Genomic DNA, 21,722 nt, shown 5'->3' on the forward strand with positions numbered 1-21,722 from the left:
CTCGTGTGAAATAAAAGAGTTTATGACGTTAAGTTGTGTTTACTGCACACGTAACACACTGCACATGGGCTGTCACGGCCCCCATCTGTGACAGTCCATTAGGGCTAGGCCCGACTCCACGCACTATGAGCGCGACACGACACTAGCAGTGACCTGACTGGCATTGACACGACAGTGACGCGACTGTCAGTGGTGCGAATGACGGTGATGCGACTGGCAGTGATGTGAATGACGATGACACGAAAGACTGTGACGTGACTGCCGATGCGAACGATGGTGACGTGACTGATGGTGACGTGACTGACAAAGACACGGTTGACTGTGATGTGACTGCCGACGCGAACGATGGTGACGTGACTGACAAATACATGGTTGACTGTGATGTAACTGACGACGCGAATGACGGTGACATGACCGATGAAGACGTGAATGACTGTGACGTGACAACGGTGACGCGACTGACAGTGTCCGTCCTGATTTCACTCACAACTCCGCGACCACACTCTCTCATCCCACTCAGGCGACTGACTCGACCCATGCTCCGCGACGTCTCAGCGGCCTCCCCCCTTTGCCACGCGCAAATGAATTCCCCCCTTTCCCTTCATGGGCGAGTGCGTGGAGCCCACATGGTCACAGGTGGGGAGACGCGACTCAGTCGCCCGGGAAACACATCTACAGGTACACAACAACAAAAATAGATATTTACACACTCACATAATTACATAAACAAAACCCTTATTAAGAGACACATCACTGTTATGGTGGCGCCTCTGCAGGGCGTTCCCCAACGGCCAAGGCCATTTGTTACACTTTTGCGCACAGGCGCCGGGGCACATGCAAACTGAAGCAGCAGTGGCGTAGCCAGAAATTGTGTATGGGGGGTGTTAAGAAGCATGGCCCCCCCGTATTAAAACGGGAGTCCGGGGGTCCTTCCCGGGAAAATTTGGATTTTAAGGTGTAAAATAGTGCTATTTTAGCAGTTTTCGGTACTTAATTTTAAATATTGTAATGGTAAAAATTTTATTAATTTTAATATGAAATTAGCTTGAGTGATAAATAAGAAATTAATTAAAGATTTTTGCCTAGCAGGGGGGCGGGGGTTGAACCCCTAAACCCCCCACACCCCTGGTTGCGCCACTGTGCAGCAGCAACGGACAATAATGGCCTCAGCGAGCCGGAGAAGCACTTGGGACGACGTTTATTAATTTCATTAATAATAAAATGGTTAAGTTTAACAAATAATATATCGGTAAATATTCGTAATTGAAATGTGCTTTAAAACGGTTAAGATACATTTCAAATACAAACCTTCAGCTGAAATAACATGATTCCTTTCTGGTCTGTTTCCACTGACTGGCATTAACAACAATTAATTCAGTCAATTTGTATACGCACGATATTATTTTACTTTGTGTTTATTGTAGGGCATAGGTTTATTTAATAATTTTAATGATTTTTTAAAATCGAACGACCACTTTAAAATAAGTATTACGTCTCAGTTTTTGGAGATTGTCTAAATAAACAGAGCTGTTGAACTGATTTTTTTTTTATGTAGTCTTTAGATTTGTTAATAATTATTAAATAAGGTGTTACTCTGCTAACCTGATATAAATTTAAAACATTACATACTGATTAAAAATTTTATATTATTTGGTCATATTTAACTTCTGATGGTAAAAACGCTAATGGGAATGAATCGATTCATATCTGTCGAACATTTACTGTTTCGGATCACACCTCGACTGTTGACATTCATCATGGCGGCATGTCGTCAGTGCTGTGTTGTGTCGTGGTAAGTTGAAAATGTAGAATTATTCCGGTGTTTAGTCGTCTTTGGTTTCTATTTTTAAGTTAACATAATATTTAAATTTTGGATCACGATTATACTGCCTAAATTTGAATGGATCATTGTCTAAAGTGGTATGAAATAGGTAGACATTGGAAGTGCGTATTCACTTGTAATGATTTTTTTTCCTCATTGCCGATAACAGCTCAATAAATATTTTGAGTAAGGTGTTATGATTCGATTGTTAACATAATTGTGGTTTCTTTTTGTTTTAGTAGCTTTGTAGTTGGGTATTATGTTTAATTTAAAGCAGTATAAATGTTGTGTTATTAATTTGTTAGAACCACTTATGAGGGTTATGTTTTATAGTAATGTGTTTTTTTCTCTCTCTTTCAGCTTGTGTAACTGTTAGATTAGGAAACTTGAAGCAACGATCAAGCATAAAAAAAGGCCAAAACACAATCCGCACCCAGCACGCATTGAAGACATCTGAGGATTCTGCCAAATGACTTTATTTCTACTGTAGCAAGCCAGCATTCTAACTGACCAGTATCTCCTGACTTGTAATTTGCGTCACCATAAACGTATTTTTTCATTTATTGGTCACGCCTTTCTGCTGGTTTAATATTATTCTTTTTAACGTTTTGTAGTTCTATTTTCTATTACTTTTGGACCTTCATTGGTCTATATCTGTGTCGGGTTGGTTATATGCGAGTAAATCACCCAAGAAGAAAAACGTTCTGTGATACGTCATTCTTAAGCCGAAGTTTTAAAATACTTAGATTAACAAGGTAGTGTAATAAGAGACTAAGTAACGTAACTAAAGACTATGTCCAATAATCCTCAGTGGAAATCGTTCCAGCCGCCCCCCATAAACTCGGACTCTTCCATACTTGATTACAAAACCATGACTATTAACAGCAACTCTAGCTTTCACAGCTCCCCCAATGGGACGAGCTACTCCGGCAATAACAGTCAGTACTCTGGGCTTCAGTCTAGCCCCAAAGATATACCCAACAACATGTTTGCAAGCAAAGCTAGCTCAAGCAACATGTACTCTGCCCAGTACAACAACCCATATCCCAGCCCTAACAATTCTCGAGGCAGCAATGGTGGTGGTGGTGGTAGCGGTAGTGGTGGAGGCAGTGGCGGTGGCGGTGGAAGATTCCCCATCGGCACATTCTCGGTCAACGATGGTGGCAGCAGCAATGTGTACAATGGGGAGGCAGTGTCCTCTCCGCCTTCAGGGAACGCTAACAACGCCAGCAACTCCAACTATAACGACTCTGCTCTCAACAACCAAGGCACCAGAGAGACAGGCATCATAGAGAAACTTCTTGTAAGTACTTCAGTACTATTATCTTATATGATGTTGATTTGCAATATAATAACTTGCATGGAGTTTAATAAGTGTTAAATTTTTTATTAGCGGGGGAAGCAGCATGATAAAGAAAAGGCTTACAAGCCCCAAGGTACACCATATGCTGAAGTAATGTGGGATCTATATGCAGCAATGCATGTGAGGGAACTGGAGGGGGTGCAGAGGAGAGCAGCTAGGTGGGCAAAGGGAAAGTGAGGTAGAGTTGATAGTGATGAAAAGGGAGAGTATATTAATAGCCCAATGGAGTGGATGATAAATATGTGATGGCAAGGAGTGTGGCTCAATTCAGGAGAAAAGTTGAGAGGAAAGTTAAGTAGGTTTTTAGTTTGCCACCGGCTTGTGTCCGATATGCAGCAGTCTTCAAATAAAATTTTTTAAAAAAAAAAGCCATGTTGTGTATATCACTTAAGTCAGGTCTACTGTGATAGTTTGGGGAGAAGTGGTAATTAGGTCATGACAGGATTTGTGTGTTTTTCTTTTGTTTTACGCCTTAGTTAACAATTGTTGGTAAATGTGTAGTGTACGGATTATCGTAAAAATTTTTTTAAAAATCTGAAATATCTTTCATTATATGCTCTTTTATGTCCTCTATTCATTACAGCCTGCGGAGATAAGAAATTCCAATTACTTTTGGAGATATCGCCGTTCTTATTTTGCAATACAAGACCTATGTAATCATTCGACCGCAGACATTTTATATTTTGCCGTGTGTGCGTGAATGACTAAATAACAGAATTTTTCTATTAGGTAAGGTTAGTTACATTATAAATACTTCAAAATAAACGGAAATTAAAAATAATATCAATTAATTTTACTTGTTGTATAGTTTTAAGTATTTATAATGTAACTGACCTGACATAACAAAACGGGACAAAGGTAGATTAGGTCAGGTCAGCTACATTATAAATACTTTAAAACTGAATGGACATTAAAAATAATAAAATTAATTTTAATGGTTGTTTAGTTTTAAAGTATTTATAATGTAGCTGACCTGACCTAACAAACCGGGACAAAGGATGAACAGTAGGAACTCACGTAATTTTCTTTTCACTTATTACTTACGCAACAAATAAAGCATTAAAATTGGAAACGTTAAGGCTAAGATCCTGAGTTTCTCGCGAGCGGGCAAAGACACACGTAGTTATCTTTGTCCTCAACAGAGCGCACTAGCAGTACGGTTGAACGATGTAGTGACGCGCGGGAAATGGAAGAGGGGTGGGAAAGAGGACGCTGTTCTTAGAATTCTTATCGCCCAGCGGGGTGTCATGTTTACTACCGGTCTGGAAGAGGGGGGTGGGGGAAGGGTGTACTCTTCCTCGGCTAGCATTAGATTTCCAATCCCTTTGCCTCTCTGTCCATGTCCCTCACACCCACCCAAGAATACTCAATCTTCAACAAAGCGCAAGAGAATAAATATTACTATTTTTGGTACATTTCAGTTAGAAACCCGTACGTAACCGAGTGCAACCCAAGGTAATTATAATAAATATTAATTTGGTGCACTACACATATACAATATACAAATTGTATGTTTTACTGCGTTGATTATGTGGCCATAACTATCAGACTTGATCTCTTTTGCAAGAACGCTCGTTCACAGCTAACCACTACATTCAAATAAGTTGGTCAGTAATGTAGTTTTCCTGCCCCCGTAAAAAAAAAAAAATATTTAACTGTGTGTGTGCTGTGTGTACAACAAAGGTTTTGCGCTTCTACAAATTTTATTTCTTTACGCATTTTGTCACAGGTGTGTGCGTATATGTATTACACAAACAGTTAAACGTTGACCACCTAATAGCATGACGTTATGTTGCAAAGCGGTATTATTTGCTATATTTGATATCTGATTAGGACTGTATTTTTCTGTGCAACTATATATACAGGCGAACTTTTTATACTATCGGAGAATTTTTTGTAGCTGAATATCTGTCTTCATAATATTGCAGGTTATTGCATTAATTTTAGTGTTTTAAATGTATTATGTTTTTAAGTATGTATACATGAGGCTAGAGCTAGAAAAATGTTTGGTTGACTTTTTTAGCTGACCTACAGCTTGTGGCTTTTGATTACACTTCCTTTTTTATGTGTGATGTTTAAAAACGATGTTATTAGTAAATTTCCTGGCATTCGTACTTCTTGTAAAAAACATAATCATATTTTCGAAAAATAAGCTATCATTTAGTAATTTATTATTGCAATATAAATACTTGTGCATGCCAGTCGTGTCTGGCGAAATGAGGAGCTCCTTCATGCTATCCCTACTGGTGACGTCAAGCATCACTGGTAGTTCGTCTTTTATGTATGAACTGGAAGTGAAAGAGGCTCGAAATAAACATCAGTTGTAACTAATAATAATAATTTAATTCTGAAAGGGCCACATACTTGAAGAATCGCCTTCTCTACGCAATCAAACGTGTTGGAAGTAAAATATCTAAGGAGTAGGCTACACGTCATAGGTTGTATAAGAATATTTCGGAGGGAGCTAACCAAAGGATATTTTATTGTGCATACAGATAAAGTGATATTTTAAGAGTAGTAATTCCCCCCCCCCCCCCCCCCCCCAACACCACCCCCAAACTGATGGATTTATTGACACATCCGTACATAAAAAAACACTGCTCCAGAATCTGCACCTGAATCGTCTTAGTGGGGAAAAGGTGTACATAAATTACAATCACTGAGGTTATACAGAAGGTAATCAACCAGAGTAAGTGATTAGAAGCAAGGAATACTAATGCAATAAATATGCCATTGATATAATTTAATGATAATTTTTACTCACGTTTTAGAAGTTGATAATTGCTGAATAGCAAATTTAAATTTTAAAATATTGTAACAATGAAAAATTGTGAACCAATAAATATTTTTTGCTGAGTGTATCATTTGATTATGTCTTAAGACAAATGGAAACTAGATATTATGAGTATGAAATATTTGTTTAAGTAATAAAAATTTACATAATAAAATACTTACATTCATACAAAATACAAATATTTTTCTTAGATATACCTACAAGTATAACTACAATTCATTTTCGGCCAACGAACATATAGTTATGCTTTGGGCCCTGATAATAATACATAATTACATTTTCACTTTTCACCAAAAGTACCTACATGAGGCACAAAAGTCAACAAATCTTAAAACACAATAAAAATTAACCCGGTCTACATTATATTTTAATACAAACACCAATACAATACTTATTTTAACTGAACATTTTTTGGAGATATGCATAATTTTATAAAAATTAATCATAAAGTAATGCAGTTACATGTTTGCAACCTTGCGTACTTCACTTGCCTTTGACGAATCCGGATAGGTTCAATGTTTAGCCAGCCGAAAAGGATGTTTAGATTTTATTTTTAAACGCATGTGAAATTAGTCCTTTTTTTAACACTTCATCGCTGTCACGTGAATTTACGGCAACTTACATTATTGTACTTTTGTTTTGTAGTAACGATCGGTAGGCTAAATATGTACATGTGTTTGTTGAAACTTCGTTTTAAACATCCATAAATTAATTTTGTCAATTTATTTATTTATATCAGTCAAATACAAAATAAATGATATTTATTTTACGACCTCTTAAATTATTTAAATGATATATAAAATATGACCAAAAAATTTTCAAATGAAAAAGTATTTTCAACTGGAAGTACGCGAGAATTACACAGATTCATTTACTTGCGTATTGCATAGCATACTTCACGTCCATTTTTGACAGCCTTGCGAAGTCACTTCCAAAGTATCTACAAGTATATTCTTCAGGCGAATTCGGACACTGCATTATAATCTTCCATTATATCTAGAAGACGTGTTCTTACATTTGCTTGGAGTTTTAAATTATCTTTTTGAAATAATAAAGGCAATTTTAAAGTTTAACTCCATTGCAGAAACACTTACGCAATATATTTGGTGGTTCTCTGCAAGTGTATTTTGTGTTTTATTCTAGTTCGATAATGAAGTCAATCGGAATTTATTGCCTTTTTTTTCTGATTTGTTTATACATTAGATGTATATAAATATAAAAATTTATGTAACAGGATGAATCTTAAATGGTTTGAACAGTTATCTATAATGACTTAGTTGCTTTGTTCATTAAAAGCCTTTCTTTTTTACTGTTCAAGTTGGATTCCTTTATAACTCAAAAAAATTATCACGTAACTAAAAAAATAATGAAAGAGCTTAGTTCTGTTCGTATGTAGGTGTGAATTTTATGAAAATAATGTAATACAATTTGTTCTCTAGATAAGTAGATTTAGAAGTAAGGCTTCATATTTCAGTCGTTACCATGGTACGACTTCCGGAAAAGTTTTACATATATTTTTTTTTACAGAAGGTATCAGAGCTTGCAGGTTGCGCAGAAAGGAATTGTATTGTTTGTGAGAGTTCTCTGTTGGTAGTATGTTTGATGTTCTGTTTCCAACTCATCGTTAACTAAATTTTACAGACTGATAATTATCCTTTGATTTAAAATCTAAGTTATTTACAGTGTTTAATATATGCTTTCTTGCATTTAAGAATATTTCGTTTTGTTTTATGATGTTTGAGTCACCCGCAAAGATAATGAGATAGTTATTTTATACTGCTTCTTTCGCAGTTTTTTTAATTTTAGTTTTGACAATGGGGAATGAATTATTTAGGCTGTGCTAAATAGATAGATTATGCTTTATATCATTAAGATCAAACTCTTCTATTTTTGTGCATTTGATAGTATTCCTAGTTTAGTTAATTTATCCAACAATATATTTAAACAATCAAGGCCTTAGATGCTTTATAAAAAAACTCAATTGATTCATAATCAGTTGCCGTGTTTAGATTTATTTTGTAGATAATAAGCTGTATGTGTTTTAGTACTTAGAGTTGATGTAAAACCATGTATTAAATTTGAAAGTATTTTGTACTTTTCATACTTAAAATTATCATACAATGTTCAAATATTTTTCGATATAAGTAAGGACACCTGTATTTCGCGAATACATCTCATGTCAGGCTATTTCACACATAACTGTAGCTTTATTCTTTGAGGTTTGGCGAATTGCGGGCGTTCAGCAGTACGGTAACTACGTCCTCATTGGCCCCGTCGAGTGCGAGAAAACAGCCTTTACCGACCACAGCCAATAATTACAAGATAAATCTACAGTGTTTTGTAAAATACCTTGACACGAAATGTATTCGCGAAATACAGATGTCCCTAGATATAAGACGTAATTGCTCTCGGACGATAATTTTCTTTACTGGTATTATCACCTTTCTTATGCAGGAGAATAGTTTTTGTAGTCTTGTGATACCCATTCTGAACGAATTCCAATAATGGAATATGTGTTTATTATAATAAATGGAGAAGTGTATATACTATTAGCAAATGGATCATTAAAAATATGAAAAGAAATTATAAAAAAATTACAAATTACTCTACTGCACATAAATCACAGATTTTAAAAAGCCAAAATTACTGTAACATTCATAATATTACAGAGCGTGCCATGTAGAAAACACGGACACATGTTGTTGTCTAAATGAAATAAATAAAATACAAGTCTGCTGCTTTAAAAACCAAAGAAATAAAATGTTTCATAAATATTCAACGCTTATAAGGGTACAACCATTCATTACACTGATAGGACATAGTTTTTCTAGTACATCATACTGATACCAAACCAGACACACATATATAAATAATTAAATAAACTTCAATTAATTTGGCCATGATTTAAACCTGATAAATAAACAATGCAAACAAGCGGAACTGTACAGAGTATCTTCAAATAAAATCTGGGCCAAAAGTAAATCAATATTTTAGTGCTCAATACAATTCGAAGGAAATGGAAGATTTTTTGTAGTATTATAAATGATCATACAAGGATTGCTGATTTGGTTTTGTATTAATTTTGAGCGTAAAACTACCCCGAAAATATTGCCATCGTAAACATTACTATGAGTCTGATTGGCCATGTTGGTGATATGCACGATTTTCAAGGCTGTCTCCCGATATTATATATGTGTTCTATTTTTATACATAATGAAGCACGAATATGTTTTATATTTCTTGTGTGAGATACCAGTTGCAAAGACTTTGCAGTTTGTTTTTATGGGTAGTGAATCAGTGGTATAAAATAACTTCATTTATTTTTTCCCGATAACATATTTTTGACATTAGTATAATTTTATCTCTCGCCAAGCAGAGAACCTTATTTTTTTAGTCACGATCAAAATTGTTTGTATTCAATATCAGCTAATAACTTATTATTGCTTATGTCATCAAATACATTTACAGTACTGTTCAATTTGTACAAGCATGAGAAGTAAACAATAATTTCTGCAACAACGTTCTTCCGAAAGAAGGTATACACAGATTTTAAAGGTGCGTGACTATTTCTTAATTTTATTTTTTTAATAATTAGAAAATAAAAATTGGTACTTTTCCGAATTTCCTCATTGAGGCTGCGACCCAAATTTCAAGTTTGCAGCCCTTTTGGCAGTGGGTTGGAATTTGTATTGGCCAGTATGTGAGCGAGTGAACTACTTTTTGCATATTCGAGCAATTCAATATTTAGGCCCTAAAGTTTAATTATAACAATTTCACTTAAACTAGATAGCTCAAAGGCTGGTAAAACAATAGAATTTCATTTCATATAATTCTGTATCAATTTCATCTAAGTATTACACACCCATTTAAACACATTTTATATACATAATAATTTTACTTCAACAAGGTCTTCGGTTTCTTGTAACACAAATAAAATTACCTAAAAAAAAATTACGGGACATACTTAAAAAAAGTTTTTATATTGTAATATTTGCCAAAGAATTTAAATAAATCTAACTGCAAATGTAAGAACACAGTATAAAGATCTTTAAAATTGTATTTTGGAAAATTACCTGAATGTTTATTTGCTAAAACTCCTCATTTCACTTGTTCAAAAGTATTTACATGTATACATATGTGTGCGTGTGTGCGCGCACGTGGAACTTATGTTTCTATGATCATTTATAGTTGCAAATAATGTAGCGGAAGTTAAATTGAAAAATATATAATTCTTTTTGGCCAATATTTGTTTTAAAACATAATTTTACATGACCCCAGAAGCAAAAAAAAAAAAAAAAGAATCGCCACTGCCTTGACTTTGCGTTTCTAACGAACTTGTGTAACTAACGAAAAAGCTCAAGGTTAGTGATACAATAAATGCTTGGGTAGTGAAAAATCCATTGTTAAAAACCAAAGGTAATTTTAAACGACCTTTAGTTAACCATACTTGATCGACAGCATCGAGAGATTGTCCCTTATTTTTGTATCGTTATATACATAACTAAATCATTACGGGAGGAAGTTGCCATAGGCGGCTGGTCCTTCAGTTACTAATTTTTTTTTAACATCTCTATAAAGTTGCAATACTAACTATTAATATTTTGATCATAACTCATTTATGTAACATTACACCCAGAGGTATAGCACATACTACCAGAGCTAAAGTCGAGGTACAAATATAATTAAAGAAACATAATTAAATAAATTATAACTAAAGAAATATAATTAAATAAATTTATACAAAATCATTGTCATTTAGCAAATCAATTTTTTTAAAATAATTATTGAAATATTCTAATAAAATCTTAAACATTATTTATTTGTCTTGAATGTACGATTCTTGAATAGAAGTATAAATAATAATTTAAATTGATTTTGGAAGTTATATTATTATATGAAACCATTTTGCTATTATTTTAATACACCGTGATTGCAGGATTCATTCATGTGTTACGGTAAAGAGTCATATCAAAATACATAATGAAGTCACTAAGATAATTTGTGAAATAATGTTGTAATAAATGTACTTTGCGACGTTCACGTAGATGCCCGTAAACGAAACAGGTTCGATAAAAAAATTTAGCACTTTAGTATTTCCAAAATAAGTTTTTTAAGGTGCCCAACAATAAATCTCTATCTACTAAAACAATTCAGTAGTTGTAGTTAGATTAATTTAAAATCAAAAATATTCTATGAATAAATTTGTCATGACAAGTGAAGCATATTAATTATAATTTACATCACGGAAAAGCTGACAAATATATCTATAGAAATTGTCGACAATGTGAGACTGTTTTCAATTCATTGATTACTATTGTTGATACTAGTGTTGTGTTTTGACCGTTTCGAAGCAATAATATTCCCGCCTGAACTCCTGCGATATTCCAGGCATCTAGTGAGTAAACTCGGAACTAATCGGAGCTCTAGCGGCAAACTGTTGAACTCGTTCCTTTCATCAGCGGCAAGTGACAGTTAAATCACAATATTTTATACTCAGATTATTTAAATTCTGTACGTTGTATTAAAAAAATTAATCGGTAGAATTGTTCATTGTACCTCCTTTAAGTTGTGTGCAAAGTAACAGCCGTGTACCGTTTAAATATATACCTAATATTTAGTTTTGAAAATTTCAAAATTAAAATTAAATTAGAAAGCATTTTTTGAGAAAATTTTAATCATCATATTTACAAAATTTAAAGTTTTGTTTACAATTATGCCGTTTATATATTTTTTATCTACTACGATAGTCATGGCAGAAATAATTTTCTTGGAGGCTGCAAAACTAAGGATTTTAGCCTTAAAAACTCACCTAAGTTAGAGGCAGATACAATTCCTTTGCCATTAGTAGAAAATGATGTAGTCGTTCACCTACGTTACAAGAAAAAAAATCATACTCGTAAACAAGCAACAATGGTGAATGCCGCATGAGTGCACAGGATAAAAATTAAAAAATTTGATATCTCCTAAAGTATTTGGAATTTCTTATCTGGGTCATTCTCATTGAAAGGGATTATTTTCAAGCTAAAAAATTTTTAAACTAAATTTATTTTAAAATTCATGAAATATATTTATAAATGATCACATCAGATTTCTCACATTAATAAAGCAAATGGTCAAGATGACTCCATTAAATTAATGAAGTAAAAAGTATTTAAAAAATTGAACTGTCCACGGAGGAGACATCAGTGTCCACGGAGGAGATTTTTAAGAAAACTTGTGGTCAAGACTAATATAATGGCGAGGAAAAAAACATTTATTTGTGCAAGAAGAAACATTTAATTAATACTTAACTTAAGAACTGTAGACTAAACTTTAAAAAGGCAAAATATTTTAATTAAACTGCCTTCTTACATACCAATCATATCTGTTTTTAACTTTCCATGTTGAAATAAACTTCACAGATTAACAAATATCCCCTAACATACATTATCATAATGGGATACATCATCATTGAATACATACTGATCCCGATTATTTACGTACAATTGGGTAACTTAAAATACTCTCAATATCACTTCCCTCTACAACAGCTATGTCGTCAGCATCTGGAAAAACAAATTTACATCTGCCATATTTCCTCATGAATCTAACTGTAAATTCATTTAACCACTTGTCTTCAGAAACTATTACACTTCTTGTATTTGTCAATACTTCTTTGAAGTTGCCTATTTTTTTTCGTTCATACATTTCATTTCTTTCAGCATCTTCTTCCTCTGTTTCATTGCCCTTTTTCTACCACTTTCAACCCTGCTAGTGTTCTTACTCTTAATGTTTTCAGTACCTGGACTGTTCTTAAGTTCTGAAATATTTGTACATTGTGGAACATTTTCTTTTGCAAACTCTTCTGAAATTGTTCTCTTTTCTTTTGCTTGGCAATATTTTCTTGCTTTTTCTTTCCATACTTTTCTGGTAGCTCTTTGTTCTCTGCTATTCATTTCAGTGATGTTTTTTATTTTAAGACTTTCCTTTCCTTCTGCTTTTCTTTAGCGTGCAGTTCTGGAAAGTCTAGTATTTTTTGTCTTGCCTTTCTCATACTTAATTTCTTCTGCTCCCGTATTTTTTTATTTTATTTTATCAGAACCAGGTTTTTTCTTTTTTAAATTGTCCATTTTTCCTGTAAACAACTACAAATAATGTAAAATGTACATTATGGCTTTATTTTTAGTTTCAAAGCTACAAAACAACCTTACAAATAGCTGCATGATATTCTGAGTTAGGCACCGTAGAACGGTAACTTGAATCAGGTGGAGACACGCGAGACATTAATTTATATATATTAGTTTTTGTGTCGAAGGAACTGAACATTGAAAACAAAGTTGCGGAATGTTTTGAGAGAAAAAATTTCCTACAAATCGACCATGTTTTACAGTAACATTTTTTATATCTTGTAATTTTTTTTTTACACAAATTGTACTTAAGGCTGCATTGCAGCTAGTGAAAGTGAGAAAAACTTGAGATCTCCTCCCAATGCATTTTTATGGTGAGGATACCTCAAGATTTTCTCTCTTCAGCTCTCCAATCCAGCCTAATTCTGGCTGACTTTTAAATCAAACAGAATGAGTTATTTTTTAATACAGTATTTGTGAGAAGATCTAGGTGCATTACAAATTCACAACCAAAAAGTTTTCCTTTTTTAAAAATAAACTGATACCCATACACTTACAAGAATGTGTTGATTGACATGTTAATGTGTTAATGTTATTAATAAAAACAAATGCTACAAAAATGTTTAAATTTTTTGTCAAATAATAGGCCATTGTATATTTTTGTCTCTTCCGTGGACAATGTGTTCCTCTCCGTGGACAGCAAGTGTCCACGGAGGATACAAAAAGTCATAAATTTTATTTCTTAGCTATTAATTTTAAGGTTAGAAAACTTAGTAAACAGTTGGTAAAATTCAACCAAAAAATAACTTGCCAAGTGAAGACAACTATGAAAAATATCATTTTCTTTTCATATTACAGTGGTCACGGAGGAGACACATTCATCTCAACACAAAACATTTATCAAACTTTACTGAATGATCTTGACAAAATGGTCACATTTACTATTTAAACAGCAGTGATATCACAAAATTTATACTTTTGACATTCCATTTTCCTTAAAACCAAAGATATTGTAGCACTAGAGAGTTAATTTTTTTTACTTTAAGTTGTGTCCACGGAGGAGATGCGCAGTCTGAAGGACAAAATGTAAACAATTTTAAGAAATGTTCTGCTTCATTGTTCATTGATGCTTTTGAGTAGAATTTATAACAGTAATATCTAATTAATTTTAACAATAATACATTTATTATTTAAAATTAAAATATACTTGAAACAACAGAAAATGTTAACTAAAATGTCTTGGGGGACAGTCCACGGAGGTAGACATAGCTATACTGTGAACCAGTTATCTATCATAAATAAAATTTTATATTTTTTTGGCTGGACATAGAAATGTCACTCTAATTTTTCTTGTTATATTAAGTTAATACCAATATGTAGAAAACATTTTATTAATTTTAAAATGTAAGGGACGTCAAATAATCCCTTTCAATGAGAATGACCCATCTCCGCCGGGTTTAATGAAAAGAGGAAGTTAAAGAGCACAGAATAAAAGTATTTTCGGAATTTTAAATTTTTTTTAATAAATATTGCCCAAATATGAAAATTAAAAAAAATTTGATATCTCCTAAAGTATTTGGAATTTCTTATCTCCGCAGGCTGTAATGAAAAGAGGACGTAAAATAGCATATAATGAAAGTTATTTCAGATTTTTAAAATTTTTTTTGGCGATAATCCGTACACTACATATTTACCCAATTGTTTACAAATACACGTAAAAAAATTGTTTGGCTATCAAAGGAGAACTGTAATGTTTTTTTTGTTAGTGTGTGTTTGGTTTTTACAAATGTTTTTTTAGAAACAAATTAGCAAGTTTGCATTTTTTAAAGCACTACTAATAGCACTGTATAAGGTAGGTTGTGCAATGACGCCACGTCTGGATGCAACATCTAGATACACTCATTGTGCAAAGAATGTAAATTTACTTTAACAGTTTGTATTACGGAATGTTAGTGAGTAAACATTATTAAAATAATAATTTATTGGAAAAATCCATTAGGCTATATGAAAGTTAAAAAAAAAGAAATGTGCTTATTTCAATTATGAGTGTTACTCAAACAAAAGTGTCGCACTTCCTCTACGTGTGCGGTGTTCATGGTTGCAGTATATTTTACCTTTGAGTATAGCTAATGTCAAGAAAAATAAAATATAAACAGATTCAATGACAAAATTGATGCAGTGTGTCAGTGTGCAAGACTGCCCCCAAAGAGTACACCGGTGATACTCATGCATATCTAGAGGAATTTATTGGATGTATAGACATTGATGAGACAAGGTATTAGTGTAGTAGTGCAAGGTCAGGTGTATTTGGATGTGGTCCTTGGCCAGCCTGCCTTGATGCCAGTGATTATTACTACTTAAAAACTATCTAATTGTAAAGTGGTCTTGGAGATAGAATATAATTAGTTTTGTAGGCTAAGTCAGGCCTCCAAAAAATCTCTGAAAGGGCTTTTCTGTGATAAAATAATACAATTTTGTGAATATATATTTTTTAATGCTAAAGGTGTTTCTCTATTTACCCTGAAAGCAGTTTTTCAAAATTCCTACTAGTTTCTTAGAAATTACTGTTTATTGGTCATATTAGATAGTCTATGCAGTGAAGTGGCCATTGCCATGTTTGTCTTTAATTGCTTGCCAATCCTTATATTTTCCATATACAAGAACGTGTATATTTTGTATGTGGATATAGCAACTCAATGGAACGTGAATAATAATTTAAAAAATACTGTGCCGTATGGAGGCGCCGACTTGGTACATTTGATAGCATGTAACCTGATGTACAAAAATAAATGATTAAGTTTGATACATGTAATGACAGTTCCTTTTACAAGTCAAGTTACGTGCTATTGCATGTAAGGAGTCTGCACTTCGCACTTTCATACTGCTAAAAAAATTCTTTGTCAAGGGATGAGTCTTGAGTTTGTATGCATAGTAGGGAATCACCCATCAGCAACTTGATGCAAGTGATGTGTTTAACTTTAATCCAAGGTTATCACTTAGATGTGGGTATGAAAATTAGAATTGGTGTTAATTCAGTTCTAGTGTATTTCGTAAGCTTCCGCTTCCTGTCTTAAAAGTCTTAGCAGTTATTAAGCCCAACAAAAATTAATTGGAACAATTTCTCACCGGCAGCGTTAAAAATTTTTCAACCTGTTTATCTTTTTTCTCTAATCTCAATCAAAGTCTGTGGGTTCTTTGATTTTGGAATCCTTATGCAGTATTTATTTGAATGATTAGTGCATATTTTTTTTATTAGTCAAAATGTGTTGAAAATTGTATATAGTCTCTCACTCTGACCCTCTTAGTGTTGTACTGCAGTTATTGATTGAAGTCATTAGATAAGTAACTACAACTCTGTTAAATGGCATCAGTGCATTGTTTTTTCACAAGGAAACCATGCTATAATCTTTTGCTTAAATGAGTGCACTTTTTTTGACAGTTTACTATAGAGGCACTAAGCCATTATTCCTAACAAATTATTCCATAAAATATAATATAGTCCTTTATTTTCCAAAGAACTAGGCTACTCAAAAATTTACGTGTATTTTTCCCAGAAAAGATATAAGAAAATTCTGCTGTCTAACTGAAAAAGTTCATAAAGTTACCTGTCAGTAAGTGCACTCATTCAAGGACACATGAAGACCTGAGCAAACCCATTGCACCATTAGTGAATTAAAAGGGTTTCATGCTGACCCTAGGCTTCATAAGAGAATCCTGTGGTACACACATCATAACTAAGGCTAAGTGCCTGAATCCATAGGAACCAAAGTTAACCTCGGCTGCATGGACAATGTACAAAGATGAAGCACTGGGTCACTGCAGCAGGGGTTAGGAAGCTAAGTTGCATGTAAAGCCTAGTTTCACCTTTCTGTACGTATCTGTACTTGTGGTATTCTCGTTTAAAAAGATTCCTCTATTTTATTGTAAGATGTATTAAGTTTAGTATTCAGAGCCTAGGTTTGCAAGCATTTTAATAAGTCATTTAGGCTGTGTTTGTGTGTAATGCTGGTAGTAAACAAAACTAACGATCTGCTGTTGCAATGGGGGTTGATTACATGTTCGTAGAGACTTAGTGTTATGCCTAGCGTGTCACCACGTGTATTACGAGCATGTGGACCCGACTATCTCTCCTCAGGGCCGTGACATAGCCCGTGTGCGGTGATACACGTTTCCCTTAGTATAAATAAAATACATGGAATTACGTCCTGGGTCCCCTCTCAGCAGGGGTCAAACTACATGTGAAGCCGAAAAGATAAGGTAGGCTCTCGAAGGCGGCCCACACACCTCAGTCGGTGTGTTGTCTCCTCACGTGGTCACCCCCACAAAAAGAAACCAATGTTTATTCAATATTTTTATTGACATTGCTCGTCGTATATTCTGCACGTTTTCACTGTTAATAATAGCCGGGGCACGAATCTGTATAAGGGTGGCCCAGACATGTTTACTGGACTGCATTAGAGTTTGTATAACATGACCAGCATTCAACTATCAAATTAAATAAAACTTAAGTAAAACAGTCTACTGCACGAGGTAAGCCCTGGAGTTGAAAGAAAGCAATTTATTTGAATTAAGTAGGCAGATGGACTAGAATCATTGATAGTACCGAGTTGCAGATGACGGGTGCATGTAGCTCGGGCAGCCGTGGCGACAGAGTGGCTCCTCCCAGCGCGCCCTTGAGACGGGCCCACAACTCACATCCGGCCAACGGCCGTTACATATATTTAAATAAATCGTGCCACCAGGAAAAGGAATCAACACACATAAGCTCTTAATTAAACTAGCCTACTGGCTGCAAACATTAACATTACATAAACTAATTTAAACATAGTCTGCCTCAGGAATGTTCGTCCTCGCTCGGCATCGTTTGGGCCACTGAATATTATCAATGTTACAATTTAAAGAAAAGCCCGTCTTGAAGCAATTACTTCATCTGCTAGAGCATAAAACACTGCAGGGAAGAAATAAGCAAGTTACATTTAATTAGGCTGGCATCGATAAGGGAGCGAAGCACTGATGTCACACCGGTGGGCGTGGGCCGACACACGCACACACATACACTTTGAAGGGCTGTTTGAAACGCTGGGGTCTCAGAGGGTGGTGGTGGCGGAAGAAGGGGGCTTGCAGCGGGTGGCACATTGGGCTGAGAAGGGTGTAGCCGGGGACAATGTCAGATCTAATTTTTTTTCCTCACTGCTAGTGAAAGTATAAAAAAAAAGTGAATTTTAATTGCAGGACAGAATAATTAATGTATTTTGAAAGTGGTAAGTAAGGGATTTATAGTTACGACTATATAATTTCAAATATCATGCACAACGTACACTTATCTTAAATTACATACTAATAATTAATTCATATTCCCATAAAGCATAATTATGTTTATAGATGTTTTGCTCACCACTGCAAACATCAACATGTATTATTATGAAATTGTTCAAGGTTTATCAACTATATGTAGCAGAAACATTTTTGGTGGTAGGGAGGGACTGAAATTGTTTTTCAAGAATATTTGTTTTCTGCTTGTTAATGTTCTGTATGACTTTTGAAAATCCGAATTGTGGATTAGGTCTCTGACCTACTTAAAAACTCATATACTTTGTCTATGCTAGTTGAGCAGTAAAATTAAAACGTATTACCAAATTCCTGATTGATTTATTCATCGTTTTTCTGTTTGTTCTTCTTTCACACAGCAACAGAGAAACGGATCAACATAATTTTTTGCGTATAGATAGTTTATGGGCCGGTGAATGACATAGACTACATTTAATTATGAAATTCCATCCGTAAAGGAGTGAAAAAGGGGTGAATTAAATTTAATAACAGCAAATCGTAGACACACAAACAGTGAGATGGTGTCAGTTATCTGTCTGCCATATAGTCACACAGTAAGGTCTGGCAGCTTCCTATTCTTCTCCTTGTCGAAACCCATCCACTTAGTGAAGCTCGCAGCTGCAAGTGAAATAAAGGCTAATAACAGTTTAGTTTAGAACTTCTTCAATAGATGATGTTGCCTTGAATTTGTAACTTGCTATCGTTCGGTGCATCCATCACAAATTCGTAGACTCATATAATGTTTGGGTTTTTCTCCAGTACGGTGTATGTGTGGGGGCCTGAGAGTTGACCACCGACCACACGTCACTGAATTAAAATTATAATGTTCTCTAATGTACTAGAATAAACCGACCACCAACCACTATTACAATGACTGAGAATGAACTACACCGGAATGAACTCTGATGTACCAAAAGGAAACCTTGTGAAGGGTGGGTGTTCTCAGGTAGTTTTACCATATGAAAACTTTAATTAAAACAAAAATTTTAGCCTTTTTAAAAATAAAAATAATCCTTAATTTATTTTCTTCCTAAGGATATGGGACAGGGTGGTTCATATTGTAATAAGTCTAATTGCATTTTTTAATCCACATTATTTAGAGATGGTTTATTTTTTGTCTGAGGGGATCATGGAAGAATTAAATGCTCAAAAGGTAATTCTGAAGGTACCACAATTCTTTTGCTATGTGACCAGACACTAAATTACTGAAAAAGTTAGAATTTATTTTGCAATGTAAACATTTATTACTACAAAACAATAAAATTACATCTGGTGCTGTCAGTAGAATTTATGTATGCTGAATGAGTGAATCAGAATTTTGTACACCACTCTTTGAGCTACATGTTGTTTTGGGCTTTGAACATACCTTTATGATGATAGTACAGCCATAAATATTTTTTATACTGGCACTATCATAAAATTATTTCAATTGACTACAACCTGAAACTTTCCAACATAATGAATGGCTGAGAAGCGATGTATGCAAAAAATAATAAATAGAAAGAGAGAGAGAGAAATAATTTGTATCAGTTACTATCCTTTTAGATAGGGCTAAAAAAGTAAAAAAAAGACCAAAATAAAGAATTTACATTCATAGTGTTCAGTTTTATTCATAATGAAATAAAACAAATGTCTAAATACATACCAGAGGATTATGGATAATTTTTTGGGAAAAAAAAATCAATGAATGGTTTTTAATCTGGCATATTTGTACCACTAACATACCGGATTAGCAATTTTGTGGGATTAGCGAATGTCAATGTAGTTTTTCAGGAATACCAAAGAAAAAATATAATATTATGGTATTTCGAACAAGTAGTAGTAGCTGTCCTATAGAAAGAATGATATGTAACTGGTTAGAAAACAGGGACACTGTACCAAAATATAAACCAACAATAAAATAAAAATGTCGGCAGTTCAATAATTTTACCTGGTAGCCTAGGTCAACATTGAAAATCCACATTAAAATGTTTATTGGTGCCAGATTGTAGAATGCTCCGAATTATAGCCATATTAAAGCCCTTTCTTCGTACCTTCATTTTGATGTGGAAATTCTGCAAATTATTGTGTCAGACACTTACGTGTGGACATTTAAACAATTAACTGATTTTTTCTGGGGTGAGCATCTGAAACCTGGAACACGCAGCAGCAGATCAAGCCAGATGGCAGCTTTGATGCTTTGAAGATTTTGTTTTGTTTACTGCCAACTTTAACACATGTGTACATGTTTGACAGAGTGTTTTCCAGATGTTTTTGTGTTGAGTTGGCAGGCTTGTAGTGTTCACTGTGGTTGCCCGTGTTGCAGCACTCGTACGGCTTCATCCAGTGCTGCGAGAGGCAGGCACGGCTGTTCTTCCACTTCAGCCAGTTCAACGGCAACATTGAGCACCTGAAGATCGGTGACCCGGTTGAGTTTGAGATGACGTATGATCGCAGGACCGGGAAGCCTATTGCCAGTGCAGTTACGAAGATTGCCCCTGAAGTGGTAAGCTGTGTTCTGCCTTTTTGCATCAATAGACTTTTATCAGTATTGATAATGAATTTGATTATCTATCATGCAAACGAATGTATACATTTGCATATTGATCCATTTTTTTTCAAGATTCTTTCAATATTAAAAACTAGTGATACGTCTGTTCCCAATTTTCTTGAATACAAATCTCAAATTTTAATTGAATATACCCCTCGAATCCGATTCTAGGTATCAAGGGTCAAAAATAAAATAATGTATAATAACTAATAAGTGAACAATATTAACTACAGTGTTGATAGTAATCTATAAATCCTAACAATTATTTTTTTCACAAACTAAGTTTCCAGAATCAATCATATTGCAATTTTATTTATATATGTATTAGATGTTTTAAGTACAATATCTTGGGGAATGGTAACCGGATAGTTATGAAGAAAAAAATTGACTTCACTTCACTTAAACTTCAGAAGTTATCAGTGTTGAATATTTGATTTACTCTATTTGCTCTTATATTTCTTCAAATCTTTTCTCTCGAATATCCATTCTTTCTGAATACCAAGTGTTTGGGGGTATTTGAGGATTTGATTTGCCCATCCCTTTTTAAAAATCCTACTTTTGAATTAAATTAATATGCGTAAATGTTCCTTGCTTAAATTTTTCAATACTTAGCAGACGTGCGTCAGTGGGAGTATCATTATGCTCTGTTATGGACAAAAGAGTTAACTCACAATGTTGTTTAATGTGGGTGCATCTCTGAATGTCTAGTATTTTGGGCATGAATGTTCTGTATGTAACCGAAGACCATCAGGAGCATGGGATGTGCTCTGACAACTGCT

At 34.1% G+C, this 21,722-nt stretch overlaps 1 protein-coding gene across 2 annotated transcripts in view; it reads left to right on the forward strand.

Annotated features, from left to right (window-relative positions):
• The first annotated feature begins 1,714 nt into the window (after positions 1-1,714).
• Positions 1,715-21,722, forward strand: part of LOC134533734 (cold shock domain-containing protein E1-like) — a 98,076-nt gene continuing 78,068 nt past the window's right edge. For both annotated transcript variants that reach the window (XM_063371337.1, XM_063371339.1), the window contains exons 1-3: positions 1,715-1,792; positions 2,183-3,125; positions 20,719-20,898. In XM_063371337.1, the coding sequence (XP_063227407.1) occupies positions 2,616-3,125; positions 20,719-20,898 (690 nt within the window). In that variant the 5' untranslated portion in view covers positions 1,715-1,792; positions 2,183-2,615. The remainder of the gene's footprint in view (positions 1,793-2,182; positions 3,126-20,718; positions 20,899-21,722) is intronic.

This window comes from Bacillus rossius, chromosome 7 (assembly GCF_032445375.1).
Source record: "Bacillus rossius redtenbacheri isolate Brsri chromosome 7, Brsri_v3, whole genome shotgun sequence".
Lineage (NCBI taxonomy): Eukaryota > Metazoa > Arthropoda > Insecta > Phasmatodea > Bacillidae > Bacillus > Bacillus rossius.